The following is a 27,566-nucleotide window of genomic DNA, read 5'->3' on the forward strand; positions in this document are numbered from 1 at the left end:
TTTTTTTCTTGTCTAATTGCCCTGGCTAGTATCTCATTACAATGTTGAATAGAAATAGTGAGAGTAGGCATCCTTCTCTTGTTCCTGACCTCAGGCAAACAACATCCATCCTTTCATCATTAACTATGTGGTTACCTGTGGGGTTTTTGGTAAATACCCTTCATTATATTGAGAAAATTCTCTTGTATTCCTAGTTTGCTACATATTTTTATCATGAAAGGGTGATGGATTTTGTTAATTTTCTGCATCTAGTGAGATGGTCATGTGGTTTTTATTTTATCCTATTGATATACTATATTACAATAATTGATTTTCAAATGTCAAAGTAACCTTGCTGGATATAGAATTCTTGGTTGACAGATTTTTCCCCCAGAGTTTTAAATAGGCCATCCCACTACCTTACAGTCTCCATGGTTTCTGATGAGAAATTAGATGTTAATCTTATTGAAGATCCCATGTCCATGACAAGTCACTACTCTCTTGTTGCTTTCAAGATTTTCCCTTTGATTATGATCTGTCTCATTATGATGTATCTCTTTGAATTTATTCAACTTGGATTTTGATGAGTTTCTTAGAGTGTAGGTTTGTGTCTTTTATTAAATTTGGAAAGTTTTGGGCCTGTATTTCTTCAAGTACTCTTTTTGCCCCTTCTCTCTCCCTTTCCCTTCTGGAACTCCCATAATGCATATGTTGATATACCTAATGATGTCCCACAGATCACTTAGGCTCTGTTCATTTTTAGTAATTTATTTTTCTTTTGCTTCTCAGACTAGATAATTTCAATTGTCATGTGTTTATACTTGATAATTCTTTTGCCTCTTCAAATATGCTTTTGAACCCCTTTCTAGTGAATTTTGCATCTCCAATATTGTACTTCTCAGTTCCAGAATTTTTATTTGGTTCCTTTTAACAATTTCCATCTCCCTTGATATTCTTTTTAAAATATATATTTTATATACATTATTGTCTTGGTTTCCTTTAGCACTTTGAGCATATTTAGGACAGTTGATTTAAAGTCTTCGGCCATATTGTGGAGCTGTCTGTGGTGGCTGCATTGCCTCTCCTCTCTGGTGGCCCAGCACTCCTACTACTGTCTCTCCCTCCCAGTCATAGCTGCAATGCCTGGTACCCCTGTACTCACCTCAGCCACATTCTGGGTGGGAGTACCCGCTCACTGTTGGGAGAGGAAAAAAGACAAAACATTGAAAGACAACGTTTTCAAGATTAATCAAAGTGGAACCCAGGACGTGTATCTAGAATATGACAACAGAATTGATTAAAGTGAAGAATTTTTAAAGAAGGTGACAAAATGAGAAGGAAAATAATCTACGGCCATGCTACCCTGAACAAGCCTGATCCCGTCTGATCTCAGAAGCTAAGCAGGGTCAGGCCTGGTTAGTACTTGGATGGGAGACCACCTAGGAAGACCAGATGCTGTAGGTGCAAAAAAAAAAAAAAAAGACAAAGAAAATGCTGAAACTAATCAATATAAGAGTAAGCACAATGGATGCTGAGCTGGAATCTGCCATTTGGCCTAATAAAACTGGCAGACAACTTTTTGACCAGGTGGTGAAAACAGTTGATTTTCATGAGGTCGGGTTCTTTTTGGCTTCAGTATGTGGACAGCAAAAGTCGTTCTACCTGACTTAAACTAAATAAAATGGTGACACAGCAAGATGTTAAAAAAGAGAATCCTTTACAGTTCAAATTTAGAGTTAAATTCTTTCCTGAAGATGTTTCTGAGGAATTAATTCAAGAAATAACCCAGAAAATTTTCTTATTGCAAGTTAAAGAACGTATCTTAAATGATGAGATATTTTGCCCTTCAGAAACTGTAGTCTTTTTGGCTTCCTGTGCTGTTCACACCGTGTATGGAGATTATAACAAAGAGATTCATAAAACAGGATTACATGGCAAATGATAGACTCCTACTCCAGTGTGTTTTGGAACAATACAAACTGACAAAAAAAAAAAACAAAACAAAACACAACAAAAAAACAGTGAGAAGAAAGAATACAGAACTGACATAAAAAACACAGAAGAATGCAAAGAGAAGATTCTATGATGAAATACCTAAATATTGTACAACACCTAGAAATGTATGGAGTCAATTATTTTGAAATGAAAAACTAAAAAAAAAGCAACTGAATTGCAGCTAGGCGTTGATGCTTTGGGTCTTAATATTTATGAGCATGATGACAAGTTAACACCTAAAATTGGTTTGCCCTGGAGTAAAGTCAGAAATATTTTATTTAATGATTTATAAAAACATTATAAAGCAAATAAACAAAAAGACACTTGCTTTTGTTTTTTATGCACCTTGTCTGAGTCTCAATAAGTGGATTTTGTGTATGGCCTACCAAGAACTATACATGTGAAGAAGGAAGCCTGATACTAATGAAATACAATAGATGAATGTTCAGGGTAGGCAGGAGAAACATCAGAGCAGTTAGAAAGGGTGCAATTAAAGAATAAAAAGAAAAGAAAGAAATAGCAGAAAAAGAAAAGGAAAGAATAGAATATGAAAAAGTAGAGCTAATAGAACATCTAAAGCAAACTGAAGAACAGACAATGGAAGACCAGAAAGAACTAGAACAGATTTAAAAAGCTCTAGAACTGGATTAGGAATGAAAACAAGCAAAAGGACAAGCAGAAAGGCTTGAAAAGGAATATCGAGCTGCTGAAGAGTCCAAATCTGCTATAGCAAAACAAGCTACCCAGCAGATGAAGAATCGGGAACAGCTAGCCACAGAACTTGCCAAATTTACTGCCAAGATTGCACTTCTAGAGGACGCCAAGAGAAAAAGAGAAAGCTACTGAGTGGCAACACAAAGCTTTTGCAGCCTAGAAGACTAGAAAATGACCAAATAAGAGTTAAAAATTGTGATGTCTGCCCCACTCTATTTCCACTACCACCAGTCATTTCTCCAACTGAAAATGAGCACAATGAATATGATGAGAATAATGCTGTGGCTGTTGCTGAATTATCAAACTATAAAGTTATGAACCACAGAAATGAGGAGGAAACACAGAAACAGAAAAATGAGTGTGTTAGTAAGCAACTCCAGGAATTAAGTTTAGAATTAGCCCAAGCCAGAGATGAAACTAAGGAAACACAAAATGATGTTCTTCATGCCGACAATATTAAAGCAGGCCATGATAAATACAAGACTTTGTGATAGATTCGACAAGGCAATACAAAACTATGTATTGACGAGTTTGAAGTATTGTAAAGCTGTTATTTTGCATACATGTTCCTCATAAGCTGAACCACTAACAGAGAAAAGCAGGCCTTTGCAGATGTGATGGAATGCATCCCACCTTGCCAAAGCATTTATACCAGTTTGACTGTGGTGGTTAAAAGACATTTAAGGGGAGCTCATCAACATTAAGGTAGTGTGATATCATGCTTGATTTTCTTTTTCTTTTGGGCCAGGAAATGGAGAACAGTGTTCTATCACTTCCTTTCATATTTTGCATTTTCCATTTTTTTCTATTGAAGATTAACACTAATTATCATGTCTAGCAAATGTGTTTGTGTGATTTAAACACTGTGCATTTTAAAGGATGATAGTGACTTAATAAGTGTTTAAGTTGAGCACTCCGTTTTCTCTTACCCCTTCCATATTTTACTTGCATGTATTTTCACATTCTTTCTCATTATATTTTCTCAATGTGCCATTCTCATATCTTACCATGCCAATAGCCATAAATTCTGCCACCATACATTGGGAGCATTTAAAATGAGAGTAGGTCACAGGTGGACAGTCATTAGTCATTGTGTGGAAGATAACTGTAAATTATGAAATGGATTAGGTTTACCAGTGTAATGTGCAGCTAGTAATTAATTTTTAATCCCAATTTTATTATATTATTGGATATTTGATATTTACTTACTTAATTACGGTCATCTCATCTTTGACAGCTGAACTGATTGCAGTTTCATCTTCTGTCATCCTTTGATTTTCTTTGCCTACTGATTCACACACAAAGGTATAGACAACAGTTAATAGTTCTCTAAGAGAGTTTATTGATGAAACTACCTGCAAATAACAGTTGTCTTTAGATTTTTAAAGTTTTGCTATTTCATAGGTTGATTTAGATAAACACACATTTAATAAAAGGTAAAACACATTTGTTGGTAATTGATTATAATCATTAAAAGAAAACTTGGACCTTTCCAAAAGGGCAGCATATTGAAAACATCAGTCCTATGAAGGGACATTAATACTACCTCACTACTACACCTGTGATGACTGGTTGTTCAAACACAATGAACAACCAGTCATCACAGGTGTAGTAGTGAGGTAGTATTAATTATAAAACTACACGTTTTATAATACATAGTGTTACTTTCAACCATTTTGGAATATTTTGAAATTTTCTTTTCCTTTAGAATGTCTTAGAGGGCTAAATCTTCAACTGTCTTTTGTTGAACTGAATTATGGGACTCTTAGTTGTATTAAAATTGTAAGCTCTCATTGGTATACTATCTTCTTGGAGGGGTATAGTATGTTGAGTAAGCATGTGAGGGTGTGTGTGTGTGTGTGTGTGTGTGTGTGTGTGTGTGTATGGTAGCATATGAAGAGTATCTGTACCTCCATTTCTGATATAATTGTTACATAATCATGTTAACATATCTGCTTCCCAGATCATTGTGCTTATTTCTTTTTCAGCCTCTAACTAAGAGTACTTAAATTTGGTTCGTTAATTCTATTTTAGAAATTATAATTAGGTTATATTAAGTTCAAAGAAAGTCTTCCGAAGAGATCTTTCCATTTTGAAAGATGTTCTAATATTCACATGTTCTAACTTTTTTTTTAATTGTAAAACATCTGAATTTGGAGATAAGGAAAGCATTTTCTCTGTGTGGTTCAGCTATTTTCCATTTGGTATTTGTATTCAAATTTACATTTATCTATTAAAATGCCATTTTAAAACATTTTTAATGCACAGAAGATTCAAGCTGTATCTGAAAATATCTCTTGTACTTTTTGATGACTTTAACAGGATTAATTTGGGAAGACATTATGAAAAAGAAAGGTTGCATTTAATACAGTTTTTGGACTTTGTAAGACAAAAGATAACTGCTTAAATTTGAAATGACCAATGTGCAGTGCTTCCAAACACTATGGAAAAGAATGTTTCTACTTGCAACACATTAGAAAAATAGATGGTAAACTCTACCATTTATGCTTTAAAGCCTGTGTTCACTTTCCAAAGCATTTAAGTAATTGGCAAAATGTTGAACTACCATTGGATTTTTATTAAGTTTATTCATTTTGAATTGCATGCACTATGATTGCTATATCAGTTTGATATCTATGTTGAAAACTTCCAGTTATATTTGCTGTTTATAATCTATTTTCAGATTAGGGTTAAAAATGAATTTAATCCATTTTAAAGCTGTGTGAATTTTTTAAAACAAAACAACTATTTGTAATATGGGTTTTCATAGTGATTAAACCAGTTATAACTTTTATTATTAGCAGTTGAGAGCAGTTCATATAGCAATGTAAAACTATATTAATATGTATTTGGTAAAGTCCAACAGGCTTTTACCATTAGCATGATTTTGTGTTGTTCAATTAAGTTACAATTATATCTATAATTTGGGATAACATTCATTTGTTAACAATAAACTGACAAAAATTCATGCTTTTAAAAAGTAAAAAAATAAAGTCTTTGTTTAGTAAGTTGAACGTCTGGACTTCCTCAGGGAGGATTTCTATCAATTTCTTTTTTCTTTCCACTGTAAATGGGCCATACTTCCTTGTTTCTTCATATGCCTTACAATTTTTGTTATTGTTGTCGTTGAAAATTGGATACATTAAACACTATAATGTGGTAATTCTAAAGATCAGATTCTCTCCCCTCCCCAGAGTTTGGTACTGTTGATTGCTGAGAACTACAGCCATCCATATCTTTAGTGATTTTTCCAAACTATTTCTGCAAAGACTGTCTTCCTTTTGTGTGTGGTCGTTGGTGCCTCTGTTCCTTTATCTCTGTGTTCAGCCAGTGACTTGACAGAGATTTCCTTAAATGCTAGGAGGCAAAAAGAAAAAAAAAATCATCCCTGGTTTTTATAGACTAGCTCTGAGTTAGGGTACTCCTTCAACACTAAGCCAGATTGCTTAAACTCTGCCTTCATCTTCACTTCCTGTTTAAGCAATGCATAAGGGTCAGCCTGACGTGCAAGTGTAGGGTTCTCTCAGGTCATTTGTGAATTAAGGATATGCATGTTGCACTCCAGATTCCCCAGTGTACATGATTGCCCTTCAAAGACATTTTTTGCCCAAGAATTTTCCTCCTCAGCATCTTCCTTCCCAGGCTTTTTGGTCTGTCTTCTGCTTGTTCCATTCTTTCCATCTCTTGTCCCTGGTGGCTATGGATAGCATATGTCTTTATGTGTTTTCATTAGCTACCACCTGGGACCTCATGCCAGATTGAAGAAGGTGAAACAAAGGTCAGGCTCTGTGCTGATTCCTCAGGGGACCACCAGACTGGTCAAAAAGCACAACCCCAATTTTTCGAGAAGATCCTGGCACCAGCAAACAACATCAGAAATGTGGGTCACCATTTTCATCACCACTAGAAAGCTGGGGAATGGAGAATAGTAGATAAGTAATAAAAAATGCCACCATGCTTTCTTACTGAAATTTAGCTACTTCTTTCTTCATTAAGGACTCCCTTGGTTGCTGTGTTTGATTAGATTTTGGGTTTGGATAATTTTAGTCTATTGGTTTGTCCTTCAGTCAGTGGAGGGACTAATTCTTGGAGTTAACTAATCTACCCTTTCTGTGGTATCACTCCTGCATTCTCTTTTATTCGTTTAGTTATTATACTTTAATCTTTACAACTTTCATTTGGTTCATTTTTATAATTTCTGTCTCTATTGATAATTTTTATTTGATGTGGCATTGTCATTATACCTTCTTTTACTTCTTTAACCATTATTTCCTTAAATTTTTTGAACATATTTATAATAGCTGTTTTGATGTCTTTGTTAAGTTTGAGATCTACTTGGCTCTCACAGGCAGTTCCTGTTGCCGGCTTTTTTTTTCCCCCTGGTATATTGGTTATACTTCCCTGTTTCTTTGCATATTCATTTTTTTTTTTTTTTGCTGAATTAATTTACATTTTAGGATAATAAATAGCGTAGTGTAGCACTAGACCTTCCTTCTGGGGCTTGTTACTTTTAAGTTACTTGTTTATTTTGTTTAGTAGACTGCTGGATTTAGTGCATTCTGCCCCTTTTACCTCAATTCTGCAGTATTATGTGCTCTGATGCCTTTGGGGGGTGGGGGCGGGTTGCAGCCTTGGGCTTCCTTACTGTCACCTGGTTGTGACAGGGCTGTGTTTGACCATACCCAGATGTTAAGCTGCACTAATCGTTGAATGATTATTTTATTGTTTTCAACAATGTCCTAGGACATAAATTGTTCTGAAGACTAATTAAATTTGGGCTCCTTTGAAGGGATAGTTTCTGAGGTCAGTGATTGAGATTTGTTCTGACCCCAGGAAGGTCCTCATTGCTTTCTTCCTTTTCTCAGCAAACTGCCTAGCCTGTAGATTTGTCTATATCTCAAATGAATCTATTGTTCCTTTTTGAATTGCCTTTTGCTACAATCTCCACTGTTCTTCAGAATGCTAGGACTTCTCTATACTCTGTTGAAAATGAAGTCATTTACTTTAAGAAGAGATTAGGAGCTATTTGTTTTATGACCTGCTTCCCCCTTCAGGCAAAATATCTGAGACAGGGCTCTGATGTGAGGTGAGGACAGTGGTGTCCTCTCTGAGTGACACCTCTACTTTAGGAGCTAAGTACTCAGTTGGAGGAAGACAGCCCCAAGTATTCTTGGCTTGCCGGTCTTGGCATGGAATGAGACAAAGTGACTAGTCACTATGCCATGCTATGGACATTTTTTGCGTGTAGGATATTATGGTATCACAGAGCTTGGACTCTTGGGCCACACTGCAGCCTGGAGTTGACCCCTGACTCTAGTACTCACTAACTCGAATTGGGTAAGTATATTAGTTTTCCATGGCTGCATAACAAATTTCAACAAACTTGGAGGCTTAAAACAACACGCATATTGATCTCACAGTTTCTATGGCTCATAATTGAGCATGTCTTAGCTGGGTCATCTGCTAAGATCGTCAGGATCTCACAAGGCTGCAATCAAGGTATGGGCTGGATTGCACTCTCATTTGATGCTCAGCGTCTGCTTCTAGACACATGTAGCTGTCAGCAGCATTCAGGGCTGAGAGCTCATTTGTTTGCACAGGAATTAGATCTTGCCAAATGTGTTGTCATAATGTCTGTTTACTCTGTCAAGCCAGCAAGCAGAGTCTCTAGCAAATCTGCTAATAAGATGGTATTTTATATAATGTAATATAGTCACGAGAATGATATCCCATCACATTTGCCATAATCTACAGGTTAGAAGCAAGTCACAGTCTACCCACACTCAAAGGGCAGGTGTTATACAAAGATATGAAACACCATGAGGCAGGAATCATTAGATCTACTTTAGAATCTGCTGCCACAGAAGTTATTTAATATCTCAGAACTTCAGCTTATTCATCTGAAAAAAAAAATGAAGACAGTAATAGTACCTATTCTTAGGACTGTTGTGAGGATTAATGCACACAAAGCTCAGAATAACAGCTGGCTTGAAGTAACTGTTCAGTAATAAATAGGCACTATTATCATATCATTGGCATTGTTATTAGATGTCTCCACTGTCCAGGATACATTAACTCTGACAGTTTCTCAAGATTTATTATTGATTTGCTCAAGTTTCCCAGAGGTCTTAACTAGAGAGTCTAGGGGTGCTCCTTGACTACTCTCTCGGCCCCTTTCCTACCTCAGCCCAGTAAATATGTGGTTGAAGGAGTGGAATGTTTACTGAATTATTTATGTCTGTCCTTGAATTGATGGGTGTCTTAGTGTGTTCAGACTGCAATAATACCATAGACGGTGTGGCTTATGAATATTAGAAATTTATTTCTCACAGTTCTGGAGTCTGGAAGGCAGGGTGCCAGCATGGTGGGGTAAGGGCCCTCCTCCTGCTTCATAGCTGGCACCATCTCTCACTGTTTTCTCACTTGGCAGAAGGGGTGAGGGATCTCTCTGGAGCCTCTTTTATAAAGGCACTAATCTCATTCATGAGGGCTTCACCTTGGTAATCTAAGTACCTCCCAACAGCCCCACCTACTAACACTACCATTTTGGGGGAGCAAGATTTCAAACTGCGTGAATTTTGAGGGCAAACAAACAGTTGGACTATAGCAATGGGAAAATGATAGAGAAAAATAGGAAATTTTCTTCCCTTTTTATTAGAGATGGCTCAGAAGTAGTGCACTTCTGAATTAAAGAGGACATCAAGTAACCTATAGTACTTCATTCTTTTTCTAGCGTTCTCAGCTGTCTGATCCATGGCTAAATGATCAACAAAACTGAACACATGCATATGGCATTAGCAAAGCAGTTTTAGAATTTGATATTTTGATAAAAGGATTGAAGTAGTCATCATGGAAAAAATCTGAGCTTTATTGATCTTCCTTACTCGAATGCAGTTCAATACTGTTTTTGTTTGAATTACCTATGAAGGTAGGGGTAGGTAACCATAGTTTTTTCAGTAATTCTGAGTACTAAAGACCCTGATCTGATTTGAATGTAGCTGAGAACCTAGAATCGAAAATGTCTCTGAGTTAGCACCCAGCCTATGTTTTTGCTTTATAAACTATTAGAGTAGCCTTATGATTGTTTCTTATATTAAACAAAACAAATTGAAGGCAGTCAGAGGTGGGTGATTCCCTCTGGCAATAGTGACAGCTGAAAGCTTGAGAGTGGTAGCAAAGTTATTAACAAAAGCAGAATTCAATAAGCACAGCCATTTGAAACCATTTATGACATGGACTAAATTGCCCAATATCAAAGAAAGATTATATTTTATTGAGAATACTCAGAATAATCACAGAAAAATGTGCTATACATTATTCTTTTAATGGTAGAACTAACATTTTAAAAAATCATTTATAGGAATGTACTTTAGATTTTATGAAAAATAAATTTAAATGTAATATTTTATGTATTAATAAATCTATGCTAATATACATTAGAGTACTGTAGCCCTTTTGATGAGGGAGAAGGACCAAAGGATTTCTATAGAACAGAGGTCAAGAAGACACACTTTGGATTTCATATTCAATTTGTGACAGAGGCCATCTGGAAAAAAAAGCCCACAGCTATCTTCTCTTTAATCCCATGCTTTCTGCTCTGTCTCTTAAGATCCAGTCCCTTCCCACATCTAATATCAAACCCATCACCAGACCAGCAGTCCTATGTGTGGTTGGCTTCTGCTCTCAGCAGCTCAGGGAAAACTCTTCCAAGGTCAAAATGTTGCCTCTTCCAAAAGATGCTGTCACTCCCAGTGGATCCTGAGCAACCATGCTCTGTGCATCTGAGGACCTGGCTTCTTTCCTCTCCTTCTCTCATCACTTATCCCTTTAGGTTACTTTTCAATTTAGCAAGAACTTGCCATCAGAAGTCACTTCTTCTTTAAGCTTTATTTTTAGCTATTAAAAACAGATGAATTTTGCTTAGCATGATAATCTCAAGATCCATCCATATTATTGCAAATGCCAGTATTTCATCTTTTCTTATGTCTGGGTAATATTCCACTGTATTTATGTACCACCTCTTTGAGATTATCATGCTAAACAAAAAAGTCAGAAAAAAAAGTTGAGAACCATATGATTTCACTCACATGTGGGATAAAAAAATTGAAAGCAACAAATGGACAAGACAAACAAACACTCATAACACACAGGTAGGGGGAGGCAGATAAAGGTAAGTAGGGTCAAATATATGTTGATGGAAGGAAATTTAACTTTGAGTGGTAAACATACAATGCAATATACATATTATTTATTTTTGAATTGTATACTTGAAATCTATATAATTTTATTAATCAGTGTCATTCCCAATAAATTTAATAATTTTTTTTAAATGGATGAACTTACAAATTATGTTTTATTCTCATTGGTGATGACACTTTTCAATATCTGGCATCTGTCCTGTGGCTGATGGTAGAATGAAATTTTCTACTAATTAGGTCTGCCTCTCAGATTCGTCCATGGAAGAGTCTCTGGCTTGGGTCTCAATAATAGCACTGTCTTGAAGTGTTGTTTTGGTCTTGGTTTTTCCCATAGTCCAAAGGCATGATTAACTAACTAACTCTCTCTCTGTCTTTCTGCTCTCTCTCTCTCTGTCTGTCTCTGTCTCTCTGTCTCTGTCTGTCTCTGTTTGTCTTCCTTTCTCTCTCTCTCTCAATACTTCACAAAATACATATTTGGGTCTCTTTTCCTGTACTACTACACTGGGACAAACACAAAGATTGATTATACATTCTTCAGATAATTACGATTTTCCTCTGGCCTTTATTCCCACATAGGAAATAAATGGATTAGTTTTTATTTCTTCCTTTGAAATTTATGCTTTTAAAACATGAAACGTTTTAATAAGGATTTAAAAGATAGTGGGATACTGAATGAGCAAAGAAGACTAATAGAGAAGTTTCCTTCATTCATGAAAACTCAAAGCATATTCTTTGACATTTATAATTTTTACCTTTCTTGCTTCCAAAAAGATTTGAGATGACAAACAGTAAAGCAGGCAGGTAGGAGGGAGGAAAGGGATTCTATATGTGGTAGTGTGGGATGGGCAAATTCAGCTGCAGCAATTTATTGGCATCTTTGGTTTAAAGGCCCTGTAGTTTCTGGCCTGAGTACTTATCTTGGTACTTTAACTTTTAGAAATCAATTATAGTGGCCTCCAGCCAGGAAAGAACAAGTTTTTGCCTTAGTCCAAAGCTCTCAAATTGTATTGCTATGTGTGCTTTGTACTCTGTCCTTCTTTATAGTTCATTATTTTATCTCTCTGGTTATAAAAGCTGTACTATGGCAAGACTGTTCACATAGAACCAAACTATTACAAATACTAGTAAGTGGAATAATTCTCATACACACTGGGGAAGGAAAAAACAGTTGAGAACATTAGTATTTGTTGGTATGTCATGTTATTTTATCACTTGACAATATTATCACCATGACTCCTAAAATCAGGGACCAATAATTCTACTGGAACCTGCAGCAGAAGATCATCTTTTTGAATGCTTCCCTAAGCTCTGGGCTCCGGAAGGCATATATAAAAGGGTCAATGACTGCATTGCACATGATCAACATACCATTTACCTGGAAGAGAGACATGTAGCAGGCACAATAAGGATTATTTGGGCAGAATGTCATTAAGAGGACATGAAGGACAAAGGGAGCCCAGCAGAAGATGAAAACCCCAAGAAGGATGGTCAACGTGATGACCCCTTTCATGTTGGCTCTGGGAAGTGTTGAGATCTTTCTGGCATGGGAATGAGCCAGCAAGAGCATGTGAACGTAGAGGCACAGGATGAAGACCAACATCAGAGGGAACAGTGATGTGAAGGTAATTACTGTGGGGATGTGATGGGAGAAGAGCACCATGGTGATGCCACTGCATATACAGCATGTCCAGATGACTGTCAGGATGACAATAGTGCGACGCATAGTCACAATGCTGTGATACTGCAGAGCATGGAAGATTGTGATGTAGCGGTCAGCAGCAATCACAGACAGACTGAAAATGGAGCCAAGTAGAGAGAGGATGAACAGGGAGTCAATGATATCATCAGCTGTGGTTTCAAAATTGCCACGAGGCTTGAGATAACCCATGTTTCCGAACATGATCAGGGTATTTTCCAAGATCTTATACAGGCTGCCCAACATATCAGAAATGGCTAAGCTGCAAATGAAAAAGTACATGGGTGCCTGGAGATTCTTATTCTTTATCACAGCCAGAAGGACAATCAGATTCTCCAAAACTCCGATGATGGATATTGTAAAAAATATCTCCTCTGGCAAAACCACATGAGGACAGTCTGAATTATTTCTTGCTGTATCATTTATGTTTTCATATAGACTGATTATGTGCTTCATTTCCCCTGCTTGTGGTAAAGTCAAGAATATTACTTGGACTTGAAAGAAATCTTGACTAATTATTCAGAATTTTTTCTTCTTTGTAGTACTTGCAGGAGATCTGAGGTAAAAGCCACACTATCACCTAAGAAAGAATATATATAAATATCAGCTGCAAAATTGACAACAAGGTAAAAACAAGCCATGCTACCTCTAAGAAATTTCTGTTGCCTTAATGAAATATAATGGTGTAATAATTTAAATAAAACAATTTACCAAACTCTCAATCTTAATTGCTTTGTGACAAATATCTCTAGTGGAATTTTGTCCTCTCCCCTCTCCCTCTCGTATTCTTCTCATGGATAGACTAGAATGAGAAAAGAAGTAAAAGAAATTAAAGGCATATGTAGAAATAGGAAAACACATAACTACCCTTTTTTCCCAGCTTTATTGAAGTATAATAGACAATTAGTTGTTCATATTTACATGGTACAATTCAATGAGTTTTTTTTTTCAATTACAGTTGACATGCAGTAATATATCAGTTTCAGTTGTATGACAGAGTGATTAGAGATCTATATAACTCATGAAGTAGTCGCCCTACTTCATGAAGGATACTTCACTAAATGAAGTATCCCTCTTCCCCCTTAAATATTTATTACAACTTTGTTGACTATTTTCCTTATGCTACACTGTATATCTCTATAACTATTTTGTAACTATCCATTTGCACTTCTTAATCTCTTTGCCCCTTTTCACCATCCCCCCAACCCTTACTCCCATCTAGTATCCCTCAAAATATTCTCTGTATCTATGAGTTTGTTTTAATTTTTGTTGTTGTTATTTTGTTCTTTAGATTCCACGTGTATGTGGCTGATGAGGTATTTGTCTTTATCTGACTTTCTTCATTCAGTGCAATACCCTCTAGGTCCATCAAGGCAATTTCTTTTCCATCCTCTTCCTTTTAATCTGTGTGTGACTTTTAATCTGAAGCGAGTCTCTTGTAGGCAGCATATGTAGGGGTCTTGTTTTCTTATCCATTTGGCCACTCTATCTTTTGATTGGAGCACTTAATTCTTTTCCATTTGAGGTACTTGTTGATAGGAATGTAGTTATTACCATTCTTTATTCCTGGAGTGCCCTAGACTTTTTGCTAAGCTGCCCCAGGCCTGGTCTGGTACTGGTGGCAGCTGGCTTGAGTCCCCAAAATGGTCTCTCCCACGTGCCTTCAGGACCAGCACGGGCAACAACCACACATGGATCTCTTTGTACTGCCTACCAGGCAGCCTTGGGCAAGTTACAGGCAGTGGCTGACATTGGTTCGAACAGGAGCCCCTCTCAAGGGGCCACAGAATGAATACACCAAGAGGCTGGCATCAGATAAAACAAATCACCACCTGATTAGGCACACAAGTGACACAGCCAAAGGGTGGTCTCAACAGGTACACAATCTCACTGGGGTGAATTCCACTCAGTAGGGTCAGCCCCACGAAATGGCTCATACACCGGGAAGGGTCAATCCTCAAAACCAGTCAGCACTGAGAGTCAATTCCATCCACTAACATACTAACAGCAACTAAGGCTTAATGACAACAGGAGACCACACACAATTCACACAAGGGACACTCATGGAGCTCCTAGTGCAAGTGATTGTGGAGACTGTGCCACTGGACACACCGGGCACCGACTACATAAGGCCACCTGCCCAAGACTGGGAGATGTAACAAATCTACCTAATATATAGAAAAAAAAACAGAAACAACTAAAATGAGAAAACAAAGAAACATGTCACAAATAAAACAACAGGAGATAACTCCAGAAAAAGAACAAAATGAAATGGAGGCAAGCAACCTACCAAAGAGAGTTCAAAACACTGGTAATAAGGATGTTCAATGAAGTTAGGAGAATAATAGATGACATCAGTGAGGACTTCAACAGAGACATAGTAAACATAAAAAAGACATAAAAAAGAACCAATGAGAAATTAATAATAAAATAAATAAAAATACATTAAAAATCAATAGTAGATTAGATGAAGCAGATCAAATTAGTAATTTGGAAGAAAATGTAGCAGAAAACACCCAATCAGAATAGCAAAAAGAAAAAAGAATTTTAGAAATGAAGAAAGTTTAAGAGACCTCTAGGAAAACATTGAAAGTACCAATATTTGCATCATAGGGGTACCAGAAAAAGAAGAGAGAGGCCAAGAGAATAAGAACCTATTTGAAAAAAAAAATAGTGAACAATTTCCTTAACTTATTGAAAAAAATAGACATACAAATCCAGGAAGTGCAGAGAGTCCTAAGCAAGAAGAAACCAAACAAACCCAAACAAAAACAATCATAGTTAAAATGGCAAAGTTTAAAGACAAAGAGAAAATTCTAAAAGCAACAAGAGAAAGCAGCTCGTTACTTACAATGTACTCACATAAGAATGTCAGCTAATTTTTCAACAGAAATTTTGCAGGCCAGGAGCAATTGTCATGAGATATTCAAAGTAATGAAAAACAAGGACCTACAACCAAGACTACTCTACCCAGCAAGGCTATCAATTAAAACTAAAAGTGAGATAAAGAGCTTCCCAAACAGTAAAAAGCAAAAGGAATTCACCACCACCAAGTTGCTATTACAAGAAATGTTAAGGGGAATTATGTAAAAAGAAGAAGTGTGGAGGGACATAAATATGAATAATAAAATGGCAATAACTATGTACCTATCAATAACCACTTTATTATATATGGATTAAATGCTCCAATCAAAAGACATAGGATAGCTGAATGGATAAGAAAACAAGATCCATATACATGCTGTCTATAAGAGACCCACTTCAGATTGAAAGACACACACAGACTAAAAGTTAAGGGATGGAAAAAAGATATTTTATACAAGTGAAAATTTAAAAAATGCTGGGTAACAATATATATCAAACAATAGAGACTTTAAAACAAAGGCTATAATGAGAGACAAAGAAGGGCATCATTTAATGATAAAGGGATCAGTCCAACAGGAGGACATAACCTTAATAAATATATACACACCCAAAACAGGAGCACCGACATATATAAAGCAAATATTGACCAACATAAAGTGAGAGATTGGCAGTAATACACTCATAGTAGGGGACTTTAAACCCCATTGACACCAATGGACAGAACTTCCAGATAGAAAATCAACAAGGAAACAGTGGCCTTAAATGATACACTAGACAAGATAAAATTAATTGATATTTTCAGAGTGTTTCAGTGCAAAACATTCTTCTCAAGTGCACATGGACCATTTTTCAAGATAGACCACTTTAGGCCATGAAATAAATCTCAAGAAATTTAAGAAGATTGAAATCATATCAACCTTCTCCAACCACAATGGTATAAAACTAAAAATCAACTACAAAAAAAATTCCTGCAAAATACACAAACACATGGAGGATAAACAACATGTTACTAAACAATAAATGGGTTAACAATGAGATTAGAGAAGAAATCAAAAGATATGTAGAGACAAATGAAAATGAAAACACAACTCAAAATCTATGGGACACAGCAAAAGCAGTCCTGAGAGGGAAATTGGTTGCAATACAGTCCTATCTCAAGAAAGAAGAAAAAGCTCAAATAAATAATCCAACCTTTCACTTGAAAGAACCGGAAAAAGAATAGCAAACAAAGCACAAAATAGTAGAAGGAAGGAAATAATAAAGATTAGAGCAGAAATAAATGAAATAAGGCTAAATAAGCAATACGAAAGATCAATGAAACCAAGATCTGTTTCTTTAAAAAGATAAACAAAAGTGATAAATCTTTAACCATATTCACCAAGGAAAAAAGAAATGAAAAAGAAGTGACAATTGACTCTACAGAGCAATTGTGGACCATTTGGAAGAACTTAATTTCTTTCTAGAAAGATACAATCTCCCAAGACTGAGTTAAAAAGAATCAGAAATCTAAACTGACCGATTACCACTAGAAATTGAATCAGTAATTTAAAAACACTCCCCCAAAACAAGAGTTCTGGACTAGATGCCTTCACAGGTGAATTTTCTAATAAGAATTAACATGTATTTTACTACTATTCCAAAAAATTCAAGAGAAGGGAAGACTCCCTAACTCTTTTTACAAAGCCACCATTATGCTGATTCCAAAATCGGACAAAGACAGTACAAAAAAAGAAAACTGCAGGCCGATATCCCTGATGAACAATGATGCAAAAATCTTCCACAAAATATATGCAAATCACATTAAAGAATGCATTAAAATGATCATACATCATGATTAATTTGGATTTATTCCTGAGATGCAAGGTTGGTACTATATCTGCAAATCAATTCATGTGATACACTGCATTAACAAATTGAAAGATAAAAATCATATAGTCATATCAATAGATGCAGAAAAAGTGTTTGACGAAATCCAGCATTTATTTATAATAAAATCTCTCAGCAAAGTGGGAGTAGAGGGGACATACCTCAACATAATAAACACCATATATGACAAATCTACAGCTAACATCATACTCCATAAAGAAAAGCTAAAATTGTTTTCTTTAAGATCAAGAACAAGACAAGGATATCCACTTTTACTGGTTTATTAAACATAGAAGTAGAAGTCCTAGCTACTGCAATAAGGCAAAAAAGAGAAATAAAAGGAAAGGGAAAGCAAAGCTGTCATTATTTGCAGGTGACAAGATACTATATAGAGAACCCCAAAGATTCCACCCCAAAACTGTTAGAATTGATAAATGAATTATCAGGATACAAAATTAATTCAGAAATCTGTTGCATTTTTATACACCAATAATGAACTATCAGAAAGAGAAATTAAGAAAACAATCCCATTTACAACTGCATTTAAAAATAAAATAAAATATCTAGGAATAAATTTAACTGAGGAGGTAAAAAACCTGTACTCAGAAAACTATGACACTAAAGAAAGAAATTAAAGAAGATACAAATAAATGGAAGCATAAATCACGCTCATGGAAAGGAGAAATTAATGTTAAATATCCGTAATACTCCAAATATCTATAGATTCAATGGAATCCCTATCAAAATACCAACGATATTTTTCAGAGAACTAGAACAAATAATCCAAAAATTTATATGAAACCATGAAAGACTTTGAATAACCATGGGAATTTTGAGAAAAAAAGAACAAAATTGGAGGTATTACACTACATGATGTCATGATGGAGTACAAGGCTATAGCAATTGAAACAGCATGGTACTGACAAACAAACAAATGCATAGATCAATGGAACAGAAAAGAGAGCCAAGAAATAAGTCCATCTATATGCTCATTTAATCTATGACAAAGGAGGCAAGAATATACAATGGGGTAAAGACAGTCTCTTCAATAAATGGCGTTGGGAAAACTCTACCACCTTCTTACACCATATACAAGAATAAAATCGAAAAGAATTAAAGACTTATATGTAAAACCTGAAACCATAAAACTCCTAGAAGAAAAAAATAGGCAGTAAACTCTCTGATATTGCTTTTAGTAATACTTTTTTTCTGATATATCTTTTTGGGCAAAGGAAACAAAAGGAAAAATAAACAATTAGGACTACATCAAACTGCAAAGTTTTTGCACAGCAAGGATACTATTATCAGTGAAAAGACCACTTACTGAATGGGAGAGGATATTTACCTATGATACATCTGATAAGAGATTAATACTCAAAACTCAACAACAACAACAACGAAACAATCCAATTAAAAGATGAGCAGAAGATCTGAATAAGTATTTCTCCAAAGAGGACATACAAGCAGCCAATAGGCATATGAAAAGATGCTCAACATCACTAATCGTCAGAGGAATGCAAATTAAAACCTCAATGAGATATCATCTCACACCTGTCAGGTTATCTATCATCAATAAATCAAAAAATAAGTGTTGGCAAGGAAGTGGAGAAAATGGAACCCTCATACACTGTTGGTGGAATTGCAAGTTGATTCAGCCACTATGGAAAATTGTCTGGAGGTTCCTCAAAAAATTAAAAACAAAACTACCTTTTGCCCAGTAATTGCACTTCTGGGTATTTATTTAAAGAAAACCAAAATATTAGTTTGTAAATTGCATGCACTCCTACGTTCACAGCAACACTATTCATAATAGCCAAGATATGGAAGCAACCTAGGTGCCATCATAGATGATTGGATAAAGAAGCTGTGGTACATGTATACAATGGAATATTACTCAGCCATAAAAAAAATGAAATCTTATCATTTGCAATGACATGGATCGACCTAGAGGGTATTATGCTGAGTGAAATAAGTCAGACAGAGAAAGATAAATACCATATGATTTCACTTATATGCAGAATCTAAGGAACAAAAGAAACAATGTAAATGAAAACAGACTCACAGATACAGAAAACAAACTGCTGATTACCAGAGGAGAGAAAAGAGGAGAGAGGGTACAAAAGATGAAGAGATGAAAAAGTTCAAATTAGTAATTACAAAATAGTCATGGGAAAGTAGAGTACAGCACAGGGAATATAGTCAATATTATTGTAATGGTTGTGCTAGAGTAATCAGGGGATCACTTCATAAATTATATAAATGTCTTACCATTATATTGTCTACCTGATACTAATATATAGTAAGAATAAGAATAGAAGATAAAAAATAGTTGTAAATAAACTAAGGTGCTGTGAAGGATTATAATCACAGTTGATCTATCTAAATTACAATAAATACAAATTGTTCAAAATCCAAGTATCATATTTGTCAAATATAGATATAAGTATTTCTTCAAACTCATTAATTGGAAAATGCGTTGTCACTAAAAATCTAGAATAAGCATCCTACTCACACATTCTAACCCAATAGAAGGTGACACATATAGTTCCACCATCACACTGTCTGCCTTTAGGACTTAAAAATCTGAAAGATCTGTAACTCAGGAGCCCTAAACAAATAATCAATGATATGTACAAAGATGTATATACAATAATGTTCACTGAATTGTTACTTATAATAGTGAAAAACTGATAACAACATAAATATAGAACACTATTTTATAATTAAAAAAGATAGAACACTATTTTATAATTAAAATCATGGTTCGATGGTGCAGAAGTTTATATATATATTCATTAAAAGGCATAGAAAAATCCCTAGAAGAATATCTCAAATATTAATTGGGTGGTGGAGCTACGAACTATTTTTTAAAATATATATATTTTTATTTTAGAACAGTTTTAGATTCATGGGACAGTTACAAAGCTAGCAGAGAGTTCCCATACAAAGTACACCCAGTTTCCCATATTAGCGTTTCACATTAATATAGTACATTAACCACAATTGATGGTCAGTATTGACACATTATTATTAGCTAAAGTTCATACTTTATTCATATTTCCTTAGTTTTATCTAATGTACATTTTCTGTTCCAAGATCCCACAGTGGCAATTAGCTGTTATTACATTTAGCATGTCTCCTTATGATCCTCTTGGCTGTGGCAGTTTCTCAGACTTTTCTTGTTTTTAATGATCTTGACAGTTTTAAGGATTGCTGGTCAAGTATTTTGTAGAATGTTCTACAATTGCTATTTGTCTGGTAATTTTGTCATGATCAGACTGGGATTATGGATTTGGGGGGAGAAAAACCACAAGGAGCAAAGTAACATTCTCATTACATCATATCAAGGAACTTACCATCAACACAACATACTACCATTGGTGTTGACCACCACCATTTGGCTGAGAAAGTGTCTATCAAGTTACTCTGTTGTGAAGTCTCTATCCACTCACCTTCATAATGTATTCTTTCAAAGGAAGTCACTGTGCCCCACCTCCTGAGAGTGGAGTATCTACCTATGTAAATTATTTGGAATTCTGCCTAGGAGATTTGCCTATTGGTTCTGTTTATTTATTCAGTCATTTGTTTGTATCAGTATGGATACATGGATATTTATTTTATATTTTAGGTTATAATTCAATATAATTTTATTTATTTGGCCATTCGGAGTTCTTTCACTTGGCATCTGTGTCCTTTAGACGTACTTTCATGGTAGTGATTTTGGGGAACAATTATTTACTTTCTGGCATTAAAAGATGTTCCAGGCTCATCTTGTTATTTTGTACCATAGCCATTATTCCAGGGATACTTGATTCCTTTTATTGAAGAACGGGATTAGAAACCAAGATCTAAGTGCTAAATATTCAAGTTGCTACTGGGATGCCATTGCTTCTAGGCCTTTTCAGTTAAGATTTCAGAGCAAAGAAATATGTGTAAACTATAAGTAGTGTAAAATAGTGTGAACTAAGCAATGTGTATGTACATATCTATAAATATTTATCTATCTGTACCTATATTAAGCTAATCATGAACTCATGCTGATGTCTGCAACTCCATTCCATTATCACATTCTTCGAGCCTTCTCTCCTTGCTTATCTATAACCTTCTGCACCAACATTTGCCATGTATTACTTAACTGCTTGATTCTAGTATACATTTATAGCGGTTTCCAAATTGTTAACCCATATCACTGTGGTGAACTTTATCATCTGCAGTGGTCCCCCAACCTTTTTGGCACCAGGGATTGGTGCTCCCATGAAAACCTAATGCCTGATGATCTGAGTTGGAGCTGAGGCGGTGAAGCTAGTGCTGGGAAGCAGCTGTGAATATAGATGAAACTCCACTTGCTTGCCTGCCACTCACCTCCTGCTGTGTGACCTCGTTCCTAACAAGTCATAAACCAGTATCGGCCTGCAGCCTGGGGACTGAGGACCCCTGATCTAGAGAACAGTGCTTTTGCCTTTGTTTTATAGTCTCCACTCATTTTCAAAGTTATTTCAAAGTTATTTAGGTCATCACCTTTCTCTTTACCCCCTTCATTGAAGTTATTTTGTTTATTTATAATACAATCAGATTCTATTGTTGTATTTCGATCTGAAATCCCTGGACCTCCTAAATGATTTTTTAAAATTTGCACACATAAGACTCACTCTTTATGCTGTAAATTTCTATAGATTTTGACAAATGCAGGGTGTGATATATTCACTATTATAGTATACAGAATGGTTTACCACTCTACAAATTCCCCTGTATTTCATCTATTCAACCCTCAATCCCTCTTCAAGCCACTGAAAATAGCTTATCTGTTTACTGTCTTACAGCTTGTCTTTCCCAGAACATCATATAATGGAAATCATATAGTACATGACCTTTTAGACTGGCTTGTATCACTTAGTAATATAAATTTAAGTTTCACCCACATCTTTTTTAGGCTTGAGAGCTAAAGGATAGTAGAAGGACATTTTGCTTGCTTCCAAGTTTTGGTAATTGTGAATCAAGCTGCTATAAAAATCACATGCAGGTTTTTGTGTGGACATACATTTCCAACTCATAAATACCAAGGAACATAATTGTTTGATCATATGGTAAGAGTCTGTTTAGTTTTGTAAGAAACTGCCACATGACCTTCAAAGTGGCTATACCATTTTCTATTGCCACCAACAAGGAATTAGAGTTCCTGTTGCTCCACATCCTCACAGCATTTGGTGTTGTCAACATTTTGGATGTCAGCCATTCTAATAAGTGCATAGTGGTATCTCACTGTTGGTTTAATTTTCATTTTCCTAATGATGAATTATGATGAGTATCATTTCATGTGTTTATTTAACATCTGTAGGTCTGCTTTGGTGAGACGTCTATTCAGATTTTTTGTTTATTTTTAAATTGTGTTGTTTCTTTCTTTTTGTTGAGTTTAATAATTCTTTGAATATTTTGAGAAAAAAGTCATTTTTCCAATATGTATTTGAAATTATTTTTTCCTAGTCTGTGGTTTGTCTTTTTATTATTTTAACAATGTCTATCATAGAGTAGATGTTTTAAATTTTAATAAAGTCAAAAAAATTTTTAATAGTCACTTTATTTATTTTTCCTTTCATGGATGATACTTTTGGTGTTATATCTAAAAATTCATTACCAAATCTAATGTCATTAGATTTTCATCTGTAATGTATATTTTCATCTGTGTTTTCTTCTAGAAGTTGTGTGGTCTTATATTTACATTTAGGTCTATGATTCACTTGGAGTTTTGTGTGTGTGTGTGTGTGTGTGTGCACACGTGTGTGTGTAAGATATGAGATCTACATCTAGATCCTTTTTTTTTTTTTTTGCGTATAAATGTTCAATTGTTCTCCAGATTAGGCAAAGGAGACCTTCCATAATATTGGGAACCAAGTATACATGCGTATAATAGAAGCTGAGGGCCTGGAGCAGATGTGTGTTAGGGAGCAAACTTGGTGGCATTTAATCTTTCCTGGAGATTTTTTTTGGAATAAAAACCTCCATCGAACCCTTGTCGTAACTTACTTAAAAAAATCAATACCAGATTCTTTACTGCACAGTTCCGTTTATATTTCCACTCCTGGAATAGTTTCCAATTTCCACTCTTTTGCGAAAGCATGGAATAGTTTTTAACTGGTTCAGTGAGCTGAACAAATGCCATTAAATAAAACAACATTAAACAACTGCTTTCCTATTCCAGATGAAGAATTTTAAACTTATTTCATATCTTTAGATTGGTGACTCAAAGCTTTCTTTGACTCACCTAACTCCTGCTAGGGAGTGGACTGACTCCAACCTAACTGGACCGCATGACCACCATGAGCATGACAGGCAGCTTTTAGTCTCTGGACTCTGCTCTGGAGTGTTGAGGAGCTAGTGTCACTGCTTTTTTGTACTCCACAGTGAGTCTCAGTCCCAGAGGATGAGGGGCTGTTAATGAAGCATTTGTTATCCAAGGAATATGATGAGAATAGATGTATGGGAGGGTTAGGGAGAAGGAAAGTTTTAGGATCTTTTGGCTTTAATTCAAGTAATCGAATAAAGAACTGGCCTTTGTGAACATCTTCTAGGATCCAGGTTATGTGTAGTTGGGAATAAAAAAGATAGGAAACACCATACTGCTCATCAAAATCTAGCTGAGGAGACAAGACATACACACCTGAGAAAGAGAACAGGTAAGGTTATGGTGACTTGCTAATGAGTCATGGCTGCTACATGGTATACATGATGCAGAAAAGGATTGACTTTACCTATAAGCAATGTCGGTAATTCATTGTCTACTGTGTAGGAACCAAATGTGTGTTTAGCAATTTTAATTAATACCCTAACAGCTAGAAAACCAAACTCCCTGGTACATCAGCACGTCCTTAAAATTCTTCACTTTAAAAGCAATTTGGTTTTACCATGGCTTCTCTTACAGTGGTGTCTATGTTAAAGGTCAGAGAAGGTTCACAGTGAAAGGCATTCTGTTTAATGCTCCAATTAAATATAAAAGATAATACTCCTATTCCCTGCTCCCCCACCAATTTCACAGATAAGAAAACTGAGATTCATAGAGGTTAGGTAACTTACTTAAGATTATCCAGCTGCTAAGTCTGCCTTCCTCTAAGGCCTATGTTCTCTCCTTTTTTCCAAACAGGCTCTGGAGGCTGAGCATAAGTGGAAGCAGCAGGATTCCAGTCCAGCAGACACTGACTGGGTACTTGTCTCACCCACCCCCCAAGTATTTGAGAGTTTAGTTTAGGCACTATGTGGTGGAAGATGCTGGGGAGTACTTGCTCTAAGGCCATTTTGTGCTAAATAAAATAAAGTAGCATCATAATAAGATTGTGGATATTATTAATCAGTACACTGTTGAAAGAAAGAGAGGAGAAAGAGAGGAAAGCAAGGAGAAACTCCAAGATAGATGAATTTCTAATTCACTTACTGATCCTGGACTGTCCCAACAACCTTTGCTAGCACCATATCACCGTTACCAGCTAATAATCAGTTTTCTTGATCTTACTGAATAGAAGCAGTTATAACTCTAAAGTTTGGCTATTCATGTGGCAGTACTCATTAATGATAAACAAAGACTCATCTGAACCCAGCACATGGCCCGCTTTGAATTCTGTCTAGAATCAAGTATAAGAGGTCCCCGTATTTTGGAGTATGAGGCAGTCTCATTCTTTTCTTTCTTTTCATCATAATATACAATTTTCGTGTGGTGTCCCTTTCCCATTTTCTTCATCACCTTTTCACGTTCAGCATACACATTCCTATCTCTATGCAGACTATCCCAAACTGCCTTCCCTCTCCCAAAGAAGCATGAGAGAGTTTCCCACCTGTTTTTCTATACAATTTGTCTTTATTTTTTCTGATAGTATTGCTCACATTAAAACACACTGTCTTCTCTTGTAAATGGATTTTGAGTTCTTTAGGATAAGAACTGTCTTTACCATCTCTGTACGCCCAGCACTTAGCAGAGAACCTGGCCATAGCCATAGTTGTACAATCAATGGAAGATGAATGTTGCTTACACCCAGCAGAAAGATCTCATTAAAGGTGAATTAAACATTACGATTTCAGATGGTAAACATACCTGGAAAAATTAACAAGGTAAAGAATAAAATGGCTTAAAATGTTTTACATTGAATTATCTTAAGTTTCTCTGAGGCAATAAAAAGGAAGTTGCTACTAGAGTGAAACTCTCCCTCTGCCACAAGAGATGCAGGATGCACTGAAAGGTCAAGATTGTTCTAGAGCTGTCTACTTTATTCCCCTACTGCTCCTGGAAGCTCACAGTAGACAATTTGACTGGGGCTTGCAGCAAGGCTTGGTACTAAGTATCCAATGGACATTTTTGATAAATACACAAATGAGCGAGCACAGCTTGTCACAATCCCTTCTGCATTTTTGCTCTGGGTGCACTGAAGGAAGCTCTCTTCTTCTCAGTCTTTTTCAAGGCCTTACTCTCAGCATGCCCCTGTATCCTTTTACCATTTCTATCCCTTTAAGGCTTTGTGTGTGTGCATATATGTGTATGTGTGTACATGTACACGTTTGAGAGGAGGAGAATTATCTCAAGGTAGCCTTGGGAAATAAAAATATGAATAACTGTTTTTATTAAAAACCTCAAAGACTTGAAAACTCATATCTGAAAAGGTATTTGTACACTGATGTTCATAGCAGCATTAACCATGGTGGCCAGGGCATGGAAGCAACCAAAGTGTCTTACGATAAATAAATGAATGGATAAAGAAGCTGTGGTACATATATACAATGTAATATTACTCAGCAATAAGAAGAGATGAAATATTGACATTTGGGACAACACAGATGGACCTCAAGATAATCATGTTAAATGAAATAAGCCAGACAGAAAAAGTTGAAAATCACACGATATCATTTATATGTGGGATATAAACCTAAAAGCAACAAACCAACAGGACAAACAAACAGAGACCATTGGACATGGACAATAGACTAGTGGTTACCAGATGGTAAGGGAGAGAGGGAAAGAGGGAGGAGATGAGGTAAAAGGGGTCAAATATGTGGTGACAGGAAGAAATCTAACTATGGGAGGTAAACACACAATGCCTTACTGTTAAAATGTATAGCTGAAACTTATGTCACCATAAAAATAAATTAATTAATTTTTAAAAAAGCCAAAAAAAAAAAAAAAGAGCAAAAAGAAAAGAAAAAAAAAGACTGAGACCTCTTTTCTGGAGAATGCATGTCCCTCAATGACAGAGTCAACCAAGCAAAGAGTTTCTCAAGACTTCAGTTACTGAGTGGCTTTCCAAGAGATAACAATTTTGGAAGAGTTTGTGATAATGAACATGTTTTTACTTCTTGTTTATACTACACCCTGTGCTGTTACCAAGGAAGTCAGAGGACTGTGGAACTAATGGATAACAAAGGCAGAGAGAATATATATTGTCCCAGAACCACAAATAATCCACTTGCATATGTTAATGGCAGTGATGCAGGAAGCCAAACACATGCCAGCTTCCCTAATTACCATAATTACCACGCTTAATTAAAAGTTAATTAGGTAAAAGAGTGACTCTCATGAAAGGGTAAAAGAAGTAGGATTTTTTTTCACCCTTATTTCCATTAGGAAAACCCTGGCCATAATTGTTGGGTAGAGTTTGATAATAATTTAAAGACTAAGAATATAGAGAAGCTTATAAATTTATTAACGGGGAAGGCTACTTTGGTTAGACAAATAAGTAATAGATTTTATTGTTATAATTCAATTAGGAAAATGAACTTCCTCAGGAAGGATGAAAGACCATAATTAAAAGAATAAACTATTAGAAGGAATTCTGAGTACAATTTTTTCTCACATTTGTTTCTAACTGTTCTAATTATGATCCCAAAGCACATAAGAACCTGAGAAATTAGTAGAATGTGCTTACCTTTAGCTCTGAAGCAGGAAATTTCTAGCCGAGATGACTAAGAATGAATACGGTTTGAAAGAAAAGCCAGTGAAAAGACCTTGGGCCAGGAAGCACCAGAACATATGCATCATGGGGAGAGACAGTTAGTTTGTTATCATAACCTTGAAAAAATGTTGTATGAAATGGACTGTGTATTTCTAGTAATGTGAAATTAGAGAAATAAAAAGAAACAGATTAAGACACAATTTCCATGGGCTCAGCTAGACAAGGTTGCTCCCTAAGTTTATGACAAGTTTTATGATAGATACAGAGTTGTGACCTTGCTCCTTTTTAACAGCATTTTAGAGTTGCATTTAGTTTTGATCTAAGGAA

The 27,566-nt window shown here is 35.6% G+C and overlaps 1 protein-coding gene, 1 non-coding gene and 1 pseudogene across 2 annotated transcripts; 2 read left to right on the top strand and 1 right to left on the bottom strand.

The window, feature by feature from the left end:
* Positions 1-1,324: 1,324 nt before the first annotated feature.
* On the top strand, positions 1,325-1,443 carry LOC120590022 (5S ribosomal RNA). The gene has a single exon (XR_005649620.1). It is a non-coding gene; the product is annotated as a 5S ribosomal RNA (ribosomal RNA).
* A 27-nt stretch (positions 1,444-1,470) lies between these two features.
* Positions 1,471-3,233, top strand: LOC120583331 (radixin-like; annotated as a pseudogene).
* Positions 3,234-10,776: 7,543 nt separating this feature from the next.
* On the bottom strand, positions 10,777-27,309 carry MC2R (melanocortin 2 receptor). Its single transcript, XM_039838838.1, has 2 exons — positions 27,213-27,309; positions 10,777-13,162 (listed from the first exon to the last, which is right to left on the bottom strand). The coding sequence occupies exon 2, from the start codon at positions 13,036-13,038 to the stop codon at positions 12,145-12,147; it is 894 nt and encodes a 297-aa protein (XP_039694772.1). The 5' UTR covers positions 13,039-13,162; positions 27,213-27,309; the 3' UTR covers positions 10,777-12,144.
* Between the last annotated feature and the right edge of the window lie 257 nt (positions 27,310-27,566).

This window comes from Pteropus medius, unplaced genomic scaffold (genome assembly GCF_902729225.1).
Source record: "Pteropus medius unplaced genomic scaffold, Ma_sr-lr_union100, whole genome shotgun sequence".
Taxonomy (NCBI): Eukaryota; Metazoa; Chordata; class Mammalia; order Chiroptera; family Pteropodidae; genus Pteropus; species Pteropus medius.

Bases quoted from the DNA above. Each gene is read 5' to 3' on its own strand.
- MC2R (XM_039838838.1), bottom strand. From the start codon at position 13,038: ATGAAGCACATAATCAGTCTATATGAAAACATAAATGATACAGCAAGA.